Raw genomic sequence first — 12,149 nt, forward strand, 5'->3', positions numbered from 1 at the left:
ATGTGATATTAGATAAAAGTGATAGACTGTTAAAGACGATATCAGTGACTTCAATCATTGATTCCTAATGTAGCTTTCTAGCAGGAAGGCAAAGTGAGGGTCAGTGTGAGAAGGTAGCAGGTGACGGTCAGGATATTAGTATGTCCGGTCCCTGTGCAGAGGTGGAGAGTGGGTGAAGGTCAGTCTGGCTGTGCTGCGTCCATTCTGGATTTGTCAGTCTGTCGTGCTTCAATGCTCCACAAAAGTCTGTGAGGCTTAGACAGAACATCTTGTGCTCTCTCCCTCCCTCTTTTTCTAGGACCACTCTGTCCTTTTCCTCCCTTTCTCCAATTTTTTTTCTTTGCTTGCGCCCTCATCTCTCTCTTCCTGAGCAGGCAGGATCAATAGGCAGGTCTGGTATGAGATGGAGGCTTATCACAGCCGCAGTCATGGGCGTCTGAGGGGAAAGCTTCGGTGCCGCAACTGTGGAAGAGAGAGAGAGAGAGAGAGAGAGAGGAGAAGGAGGAGGAATGGGGTTTAAAAGCTTGCCGGATCTCATGTCCACAGTAGCGTGACCTGACTTGAGCCCGCTGTGTCATCACCAGCCCCACCTTCCATATACTGCTTCCCAGCTTGCTGCACACAGAGGCTTTTAATGTTAGCTGCATAGAACATACATGTAATCTTCAGAAGTATAAAACACAATTAGTTAATGATTCAATTATCGTGGCTTTGATCCATCAACTTTTCTCCATTTGCTAATGACATCTGAAATCAAACAGAGTTAGACAGGATTTTAATTAATTCATCATTTTATAGTGGCATCACCCACGCTTTTCTAGCAGGTTAAGGGATTGATTAAATCAGTGCAGTTCTCGTTCCACCCACACTTTTTATCTTCAGTTCACTTGTGTTGTTATGTTTCAGTTAATGGTTGTTTATTATGTTTTTTTAGAGAAAAAATTTAGATATAATCATTTTGGCTTTAACCCCTTAAAATCACAGGCGTATTACAACCTAAGGCATATTTTTCAGTAATTACTGTCTAAAATTGTCTAAACGTTTTGCACAGAAACGTGTGTGTGTATTATACATACATATATATGTATAATACACACACACACACACACACACACACACATATATATATATAGAGTACTGTGCAGACGTTTTAGGCATCTAAGCAAATTTTTAAACAATTCACCTCAGCAGTGAGTTTATCACAATATACATTAGAATAAAGTCATATTAATAATTCAAATAAACATAAAAACAATATAAAGTCATTTACTTTACAATTTATTGAAGCACTGGTTGGTCAAACCAGGAGTTGCTTTTTAACTACATATAATACTGGGAGAGGTTTGAAAATGGTTACACACTAACATCCATAAAATCACTATATATATATATATATATATATATATATATGTATACACCCAATAAAATGGGAATGGTTGGTGATATTAATTTCCTGTTTGTGGCACATTAGTATATGGGAGGGGGAAAACTTTTCAAGATGGGTGATGACAATGGCGGCTGTTTTGAAGTCGGCCATTTTGGATCCAACTTTAGTTTTTTTCAATGGGAAGAGGGTCATGTGACACATCAAACTTATTGAGAATTTCACAAGAAAAACAACCAATCCACTTTCCAGGAAACTGTTCATCTAGGATAGCCTAGCCTAGGTTCGATTCCCCGGCTGGGTAATCAGGGTCCTCTCTGTGTGGAGTTTGCATGTTCTCCCTGTGTCTGTGTGGGTTTCCTCTGGGTTCTCCGGTTTCCTCCCACAGTCCAAAGACATGCAGTCAGGCCAATTGGACATGCTAAATTGCCCCTAGGTGTGAGTGACTGTCTGTGTCTGTCTGCCCTGCGATGGACTGGCGACCTGTCCAGGGTGTATCCTGCCTTCCGCCCGAAGACTCCTGGGATAGGCTCCAGCACCTCCCCGCGACCCTGACGGAGAAGCGGATTAGAAAATGGATGGATGGATGAATGGATGTTCATCTAGGAATGCTCAGACCTGACACCCATAATGTGGTGGTGCACCATCTTGCTGGAAAAACTCAGGGAACGTGCCAGCTTCCAAAGTGGATTGGCCCCCAATGTCTCCCGATCTGACCCCCTTAGACTTTTATCTTTGGGGTCATCTGAAGGCAATTGTGAAGATGCATCTATGCTGTGAAGATGTGTGTTCATATGAAATGAAAATAATCTGCAATTTTATTTATTGTTTATTTGTAGGTATTTGACCAGTAGGATTAAATGTTAAATACGTTTTATTTTTGAATACAGATGGCTGCATGTTTTTGCATGTTTTCCCCACAGATGGTTCCTCTAATCAATACGGCCACAGAAACATTACTGAGTAACCTGCAGGCATATGCAGTGTCTGGAGAAAGCTTTGACATTCACAGGTATGAGTGTGTGTGTGTGTGTGTGTGTGTGTGTGTGTGTGTGTGTGTGTGTGTGTGTGTGTGTGTGTGTGTGTGTGTTTGTAGAATCATGTGAGCTTACAGAATTGCAACCAGTTCTACCACAGTCAAATATCTGAACCCAAACTGAATGTGGGTTTCTTTAAAGACATTTTGAGCTCAAATTGTATATTTTTCATAACTTTATTAGATTAATTAGGACACTGTTGACTTTGTATGTGTTAGATGTGACCGTGTTGAGCTGCTAGTGAGCAATGGGAGGTGAGAACCCCTGTTGTGAAAGCAATTCTCTCAGCTCTCCACGCAGATGGCTGTGCTAATAAAACAAGATTGATAAATGAGATAAAACAAGCATTAGAACTACCACAGTACAATATAGTACTTCAGTGCAGTATAAGCATGTTTATAAATGCTGATTTGTGTTGCAAAGCTTAAAATCCAGTTTTCCAGTTTGTTTGATTCCAGTTTTGTAAATCATCCATTGAAATGTATCCCATCAATGTAATTGAAGGAATAATGCGTAGTTAAACTGATTGACCCTGTAAATTGCATTTAATGGCTATTGTTAAAAATGGTTAAATTGGTAGTAAGACTGTGCAAAGCTGCATAAATAAAAATTCATGTGTTTGAAGATTCTAAAAGATAGCATTTTTTAGTGAGTTCAAACATCTGACTGTTACTGTAAATTGTAGTGGTGGTGGTTATTCATATTTATATATTTATTCATATTTATATATTTATATTTTCTTGCAGGTGTTTTGGCTGCTTCACTATGGATGTGATTGCGAGCGTGGCATTCGGCACGCAAGTGGACTCTCAGAATGACCCTGATGACCCATTTGTCCGCCATGCCTCCAAGTTCTTCTCTTTCACCTTTTTTAGACCCATCATGTTCGTGTTCAGTACGTCACACTGTCGCATTAACCACATATCTGAACCAAAGCTTCAGTGCCCATCTAGAAATGAGTTATTTTCATTTTAATTGTATTACTGGGGAGATTACATCTCATGGGGATCTCCCATAAATGATCATGTGAGATGAACTTTAATGAAGGCAGTATAAAGATGTAGCACATTTACTGTAAGGGACTGGAGAATGTCCTCATTTAAAAATGCCTTTGTCCTTGTGTTTATGACTTTAGAATATTGGGGGGAAAAAGCCTCATGGGTGTCAATTTTTGTTCTCAGTGGCCTTCCCAGCTCTGATCGGACCCCTCAGTGCCCTGATACCCAATAAATCCCGCGATGAGATGAACAGCTTTTTCGTCAGCTGCATTCGGAAGATCATAAAACAGAGAGATGAGCTGCCACCCAATCAGGTAGAATGCAACCTTGAACAAATGGAAAAATTGTCCTTGGCCATGCATATTCCAACTAAACCTATCCCATCTTGACCTTTGCTCTCTGGGTCTGCATAGCGGCGACGAGACTTCCTGCAGCTGATGTTGGATGTGAGGAGCAGTAAGGAGTGCGTGTCTCTGGAACACTTTGATGTGGTCAACTATGCAGATGAGCAGGCTGATGCATGGCCTCAGGCAACTGAAGAGGCAGCTAATGGCCCTGGACATCATTCTGCAGAGTCTCTGAGGCACCCACAGCAAAAGAGGGTGATGACAGAGGATGAGATTGTGGGCCAAGCCTTCATCTTCCTTCTGGCCGGCTATGAGACCAGCAGTAATACTCTAGCGTTTGTCTGCTACCTGTTGGCCATTCACCCTGACTGCCAGGAGAAAGTGCAGAGAGAGGTGGACGACTTCTACACCAGACACGTGAGTGGGCAAAACTGATAAGCCGGCACCAAACTTTATTGTTTCTATTGTTTTCTTCTAGAGTACCAGCCCAATGGCTACTTTCTGTATCGTACCTATACCAGAGTACAATGCTGGATTGGATATTGGAGGGTGAATCCCATATAAATCTTAAGGCCAGCACAAAAAGTGTCTATTCTCAGAAAATTGTATTGCTCAAACGTTGCACTTTGATGGCCCAGGAGACTTAAAGGGGAATTTTTCATAAAAAAAATGTAAAATGTAAAATCGATGTAAAAGCTCTCTCAAGGAATGTTATTACATGAAATAGTTACAGCTACACTGCTTGATGTCTGAGACATTGTTTTATGTTAGTTTTGAGAAGAGATTTTGACCTATAAAGCATTTAAATCCTTTTATGGTGGAGCAGTACATGCAGGGTAGTTCACAAAGCAAAATAGTTTATCAACATAATTGTTTCAGATTTATGACCATTATCAACATTACATATAAAACTCAGAAGACGTGTAGGTATGTGACATTTATGAGATCTTTACTAAAACTCAAGAGGAGACGTGAGATTATTGAAGTCTTTTGCTCAGGAGAAATACCAGATTTTTCTCAACATTGACAGATCAGTGTGACCTCTCAGTAAGAGAAACTACTGAGAGATTAAGGAGATCTTTTTGGATTTTTCTCCTTCAATAACATGATTTCTCAATGCTGTCATTCCATTTATTTGTAAAGAATATGATCTAACAAAGCCACAAATGTGCAATTTTGTTTGTTCCCAGAACTACTATTATGAGCAAGAAAAAAAACCTGAGCTGTACAATTCAGTCACCTTTCATTGTTACTATTGAAACAGATCAATAATAAGCTCTTATTGATTTGAATTCTGTTCTAAATGTACTTGTACATTTGCTCAGAAAATTTCACTGTGCATCAAACAATAAAAAGCAGCATCTGCTGCTTCTAGAAACTCATAGAAAACACTTCGGCACATAGGAAGTTACAATTCCACATACTGATATGTTTCAAAGAGAATAACATTTTGTTCCAGTGCATTACATTTGCAGGACTGTAGAGCTTGATCAGTTCAAGCCTGGTGCTTCTAGATCAGGGGTGTGTGTGTGTGTGTGTGTGTGTGTGTGTGTGTGTGTGTGTGTGTGTGTGTGTTATTATATAATTTCATATATTAAAAATAGCTCTTTATGAAGTGTCAAATTGCGATCAGTATCAGACAAAATTCAGGTTTCAGTATTGGTAACATTTTTTTCTGTTTTCTTCTTAATCAAGTGAAGTTGGACTCTGTTTACTGCTCCCACCATTGATTCCAGAATTGCAGATAAGGAGTTGCATTTCTAAAGGAGGATGGCATTTGGAGCTGATCTGTATCTCTTCATTCCTGAACAGTGTGTGGTACTGTGTTCTCAGTATAGGCACACTATACCTTCTGTGGGACCAGGCTAGATTTTCTCTTCCATTACACCCTGCTACTATCCATTGTCCTCTTTCTCCAGGGCAAATACTGCATGGCAGACAAACAAATAAAAAATTCAGAGCTAGTACTGTGTTTTGAAAGTAAGGCTAGGTATCTTCGATGGTGTGAGTACAGTATGTCTGCCTGCTGAGATTTGTCATGTATTCTGCCTGTTTCTATCCATGCACTCAGTGGAATGGAGCACAGAGACCCACTTATAAATATAGCACGTGTTTTTCGATAAGAGTCGGATTTCTGTTTCTTTTTTGCTTGGGCATATATATATATATATATATATATATATATATATATATATATATATATATATATATATATATATATATATATATATTTGTCATTTTTCAGTTTTTGACATAATTGAATGAATTTCATGATTAATAGGCCAAAAGAAAAGGTGCCAAAGGACTTGGTAAAAAGTCTCGTTCCATTGACTTACATTGAAAGTAAAGTATGTTTTTTTCCTTGTCCTGTAAAGTTATCATTTTGGAGAGCAGCAATATATGTATAAGTATTCAAGATTCAAGCAAGTTGTTGAAGTCTGGACCCTGGGATGGTCAGTCCAATGTTTGACAGGCCCATTATCTTCTTTTTTTGTCTTTTTTTAGTTTCTTCCTGACAGCTGCACATCTTTTCGAACCAATAGCTTTGTCTAGTCACAGTGGAAGAACACCTGTGGATTTTTTAGATCTGAAATGACAAAAGAGTGGAGCTTGATTTTCTCTTGTCTCTTAAGACGAAATGTTTAAGCACTGTTTTTCTGGTGGTGACCGTTTTGGTGGTCTACTAGGTATTGTCCAATTTCCTTGATATCCTTCAAGAATTTTTTGATGTCCAGTTTTGGAAACTCCTGTTTTTTCATTTATTTTCTCCTGACTTTCTGCTTCCTTTTTGTGGATTATTTGTATTATCGTATATCTAATTTCCTCAGAAATGTCTCTTGAAAAGTAAATCATTTGTACGTATTGGCTATTTTGACTGTAAATGAAAAAAATGAATGGTGCTCTGTGACTTTTGCACAGCACTGTGCGTGTGATGGAAAAAATAGGGAATAGTATGGATTTGATTCCTGGCTGAATCCTGCAATCTAGGGGAGAGAGAGAAAGCTCTAAAGCTCTTAGAGGGAGGATGCTGTGGGTGGGGGGTTAGCAGAGAGAGCTGCACGGGTTGGAGAGCAGGTCTATATTAGTGTGCTGTTAGGGGAATAAAGGTGGCTCATGCTGACCCACATTGCCTTTTTTCAAAGTGTATTTTCAGTCATCTTCACGAGGTCACATTACCCAGCAGTCTAATGTTCCAAAGCCAGCACTTTGGATAAACAAAACACTGGCAGAGGTTTTGCGTAATGCGGTTTTGATGAAATCTGTGATTAAAAAGAGAAGGAGGGGGGGCAGCATGTCTCAGTGCTCAGATAAACAGCTAGTGAAGAGAAATGAGAAAACGGAGTGGTTTACAGTGATTTCATTTAGCAGTTCTGACTGGAACTTTGTTAGCTGTAGCACTGCTACTCTGCAGTCACCGGTTTTGCCCCATCGCTTTCTTTTCCCATAACGCTGCCACAGTGGCTGACACATAAACCCAGTCTTGTTAAACACGCGCCTGCATCGGCTGAATCTTAATACCTGCCGCCAAGGCCAGCCAGCCTCTCAGATCAAACAGCAGGGCTAGTCAATCTCAATGAGTCCCTTTCTTCACTTTCATCTTATTCACTCGCTCCCATTGACACTCACATGCTCCATTTAGCCCTGCTCAGGAAGTCAGGGTCTTTTTACCTTTTCCTTTTTTCAAGCAGCAGGGAGTGTTTGAAATGTAAGCCCTCTCTGAAGCTTTTTGGGCATCGTTCATCTCTGGTAGTGAGTGAAAGTGTCCTACATGGCAGCTTTTACATCAAATGCCTCCTTTTTCTTCTGCAAGATGGCAATTTGTGAAATTATTAATTTTTGCTTACTTGGTTCACTCAGCACTGGTCTAAAAAGGGAAACTGTCATTAGGTAACGTTTCATGGATTCCTACATGCTCAGTCATTGATTTGATGCTTGCTTTAGCATTATATGATGTGTGTCTCGGTGTGTGTGTGTGTGTGTGTGTGTGTGTGTGTGTGTGTGTGTATAAGAAAAAATATTTCAAATCTTTTACAGACACACCTGCAGTTTGACTACAAAGGTTCTTTTGAGCAATGCCATAGAAGAACCACTTTTGCTTCTCTAAAAACTTTTCAACTGATAATTCCTTAAAGATATTTTGTAATACAAATATTATTATAACATACTGATACAGTACTGTGCAATAGGGAGAGGCAACTTTTTAATGGTTTAATTTGCATTCAACAAGGCCAATAGCTGTAAGTTATTCATCTTTCAGTGTCTGGGGAAAAATCCAACAAACATATATTTAACAGAAATTACACAGAAGCCTCAACAATGAAATATAATACTAAATTTTCCAGGGTGTGTCCACCCTTTGCCTTCATTACAGCTTCTGTTCTTTTCAGGAAATATGTAGGAATTTTTGAAAGAAATCTGCAGGGATATTTCTCCACACTTTTTGCAAAAAATTGCATTTTTTGTTTCTCAGAAACTAAGTTATCCCAAACCCATTCAGTGATGTTGAGGTCTGGATGCTGCTGTGGCCGTTTGATGATTCTGAGAGCACCAGCAGCTTCTTTGTTTGATTTGCAAATGTTTTTGTTGTTTTGTCTGTTTCTTTTTTTTGCTTCCCAGTAACAGCTATGCATCACAGCTACATGCTGACTTTCATTATGCAAGTGGATTTGGATCTGATCCCCTCAGAAATATTTCCTAAAAATGAATATTTTGGACCTAAATTCTGTATCAAAGGTTCTATACCGATTAAGCATGCACCTTTAATTTTTAAATGTATGATGGAATGTCGGTTTGTTTTAAAGCAGGTCTTATTTTTTTTTTTTTAAATATTTCCCATTTAGCTCTCAGCTATGCAGTCCTGTGTGGTTTCTGCCAGACTAAGTTTCTATTTATGTGTTTTTGGAGGACTTGGCTGTACAATCACTAATAGCCATGCGCGCTGACTTTACACAGAGCAGCTGGGCATCGGTCCACAAGACATCAGACTATAGTGGATATGAAGGTCATTCTCTCCCCGACTGGACCTGCAGTGCCTGGCACTGCTCTTGAATTTAGCTCAGTGAGGAGCAAAGTGGCGTTCAGTTTATTTAGTAAATGCATCTCACTGTGCTCAAACTGAATGCATCAGCACTGAGAGCTTTTGAAATGTCACCCTCCTGATCAGCAGTACACAGCATTGACTTTGTACTCTAACACAGTGAAATGACTTAAAACATTTAGGTTTATCCAGTCATTACTTGTTGTACAGAGATTTTTGTTATTTGATACTTAAACTTACGCATGTGTAAAATGTAGGACTGTCACTAGTGATTCTGTTTGTAATCATGTAATCTGTGTATTCTGATAATTAAACAAGTTATCAGAGTGTTACAAAAAGCCAAACAATAAAAATGGATTGACAGGACCTGTAGCATTTCAGAGATTTACTGGGAAATATGCAAAAATGGCTATAAATGGGCCTTCCTGCCAGGTTCTTTTAACACTAAAGGAGACCAGTAGGACAATATAAAATATGAATTGTCATCAGGCAGATTGGCAACTGTTTACTGCAAGTTTGCTTTGAAATGTTAAAATTGTACTCAATGGCTTAAAATTGAGTAATTTAATTTAATTGCATAGTTGTGACAGCCTTATACTGAAATCCGCTGCTGCTGTGTACAGGAAAAAGATCAATTAATTTTTTAATTCTATGTCAAAATATTTGGCCCCATTCACCAACCAGTCTCACCAAGACATTTCTTCTTAAAACCCACTCATGCAGCTTTCACTATGATTCACCAATGTTTTCCTGTTTGGGATTTGTTCTTAGGTAAGAACAGAATCTACGAACACACAAGAGCACAAAAGGTGCAAACAATTCTGGGCTTTAAGAACATGTTATGAATCTGTTATAGACTTTTTCTAAGAAAGATATTGATGAATGAGGTCACTTTTTAGAAACTTTTTTTCTTCCTCTTATAAAAGTAATATATGTCTAAATAATCACTTGTTGAGATTTGGAGTTACAATCCTAAAGTCAGTTTGAAGTAAGTCCTTATTTTGAGATAATACATCATAATTACAAGTCATACTAAGTCAGTATCTTAAGAAAATAATGATTTAGCCATAATATATTATAATTATATAAACAAGTATTTTTAGACACTAAGTCAAAAATCTACTGCTGGCAGAAGAAAGAACAGAGAAAAAAACTGTAGGTGATTCTTGTCTCCTCTTCCTGGTAGGAATGTATTTCTATTTCCTTGGATGTAAATATTAATCTATTACTCAATAATAGATCAAACCTGTGTAATGTGTTAACCTTATTTACATGCCATAGCCATGATGCTAAAGGAAGAGCAATAAAATCATGCACCAAAAGGGGATCCCCTTCAATAACTACTGAATTAAGCACAAAAAAGTGTTTACTCATAAATGTAAAGTTATCTTTTCCTTCAGGTGTTCATCTATCCTAAGCTTACTTGGCAGCAGACACTCAACACAGACAGATGAATACTTAGCCTGACAAACTCTGAGCCTTTCTGTTCTATTGTAGCAGTGTCACTGGTGGTGACTCTGCGCTGTCTCAGAGCTCCAGCACACTGCATTTTTACCACTGGGTGGTTTAAGTGGCAAACATGCAAATGCCTTGCTGCCTAAAGGAGCGTGTGGCTGGCTGCACACAATGTGGCTGCTGGTCTAGCCTCTCATTTTCTCTTCCCAGGCTGTGCGGTGTCTCCCCAGGGGGTCCGTCATTAATTTGCCTTTTTTATCTGCATAAATAGCGGAGCCGGATGAAGCGGAGCGTCACCTAATGAGTCAGCCAGAGGTGGGAGATGGGGGCGGGAGGGTGAGCTACAGAGCAAAATTACACATTTTCAGGCTCTCCTGCTCTCAGACATAGAAACGTGGCGGGGGGAGGTAGGGATGGGAGACGTCAGGATGGGGAGTAGAGAGTAGGACGTAATGTTGATTTGGAGAACAAGAAGATTTAAGCCACGAGCACTGTAAGATTATGGAAAAACGGTCTAACTAATTTTGTTTGGCTTTTGTTCAAAATATGTTAAATTCATTCATCCATCCACTTCTGAAACTTCATACTTTGTTGTGCAGCTGGAGAGTTTGTTGACCTAATTCAGACTGCATATTCAGTCATGTGCAAAGGTTTGGGCAGCCCTGGTCAAATGACCTGTTTTGTTGATTTTCGAAGGGCAAATAAGTAACACATCTTTTACAGAGAACACACCTCTGTACATGTTAATACACAACTGCTGCTTATTTACTGAATTTAACATATTGGGGGGAAAAATAAAACATAAAATGTCGCTGTTTAAAAGTTAGGGCATATTTTATATTTTAAGTTGTTTTCTAATATTTTGAACTTCATTTAAAATTAAGCTCCAAATTTTGCAGAAAAGCCACTGACTTTTCAAAACTTCTGCATAATAGAAAAGGTTAATATGTAAACAAAGTCATTCAGGTTAGTTTGATGTGAAGGGCTCCATTCTTGAGAAACTTTCTTAATGAGTCCATATTGTTCACAGCAGTGTTAATAGGAACCTGATGTCTGAAGGGCTTAATGCCTCTAAAAGCTCCCTCGCCAAACATTATTATATAATAAGATAATTATTATTATATATAAGATAAACTTTATTGTTTTTGCAAATATTCACTCATTTTGAATTTGATGACTGCAACACGTTCCAAAGAGGTTGGGACAGGGGCAACAAAAGACTAGGAGAGCTGAGGAATGCTCAAAAAACACCTGTTTGGAACATTCCACAGGTGAACAGGTCAACTGGAAACAGGTGAGTGTCATGATTGGGTATAAAGGGAGCATCCCTGAAAGGCTCAGTCGTTCACAAGCAAGGATGGGGCGAGGCTCACCACTTTGTGAACAACTGCGTGAGCAAATAGTCCAACAGTTTAAGAACGTTTCTCAATATGCAGTTGCAAGGAATTTAGGGGTTTCATCATCTACAGTCCATAATATCATCAAAAGATTCAGAGAATCTGGAAAAATCTCTGCAAGTAAGCAGCAAAGCAGAAAACCAACATTGAATGCCCGTGACCTTCGATCCCTCAGGCGGCACTGCATTAAAAACCGACATCATTCTGTAACGGATATTCCCACATGGGCTCAGGAACGCTTCAGAAAACCACTGTCAGTGAACACAGTTCGTCACTCCATCTACAAGTGCAAGTTAAAACTCTGCCATGCAAAGTGAAAGCCATATATCAACACCACCCAGAAACGCCGCCAGCTTCTCTGGGCCCGAGCTCATCTGAGATGGACTGATGCAAAGTGGAAAAGTGTCCTGTGGTCTGACGAGTCCACATTTCAAATTATTTTTGGAAATCATGGAAGCCGTGTCCTCCGGGCCAAAGAGGACTGTCCGGATTG

General features: G+C 39.2%; 1 protein-coding gene across 4 annotated transcripts in view; it reads left to right on the forward strand.

Annotated features, from left to right (window-relative positions):
• The window catches only part of tbxas1 (thromboxane A synthase 1 (platelet)), an 88,562-nt gene that overhangs the window by 55,502 nt on the left and 20,911 nt on the right, over positions 1–12,149 (forward strand). For all 4 annotated transcript variants that reach the window (XM_017683788.2, XM_017683866.2, XM_017683938.2 and 1 more), the window contains 4 exons: positions 2,308–2,396; positions 3,168–3,316; positions 3,603–3,733; positions 3,833–4,183. In XM_017683788.2, coding sequence (XP_017539277.2) covers positions 2,308–2,396; positions 3,168–3,316; positions 3,603–3,733; positions 3,833–4,183 — 720 coding nt within the window. The remainder of the gene's footprint in view (positions 1–2,307; positions 2,397–3,167; positions 3,317–3,602; positions 3,734–3,832; positions 4,184–12,149) is intronic.

This window comes from Pygocentrus nattereri, chromosome 7 (assembly GCF_015220715.1).
Source record: "Pygocentrus nattereri isolate fPygNat1 chromosome 7, fPygNat1.pri, whole genome shotgun sequence".
Classification (NCBI taxonomy): domain Eukaryota; kingdom Metazoa; phylum Chordata; class Actinopteri; order Characiformes; family Serrasalmidae; genus Pygocentrus; species Pygocentrus nattereri.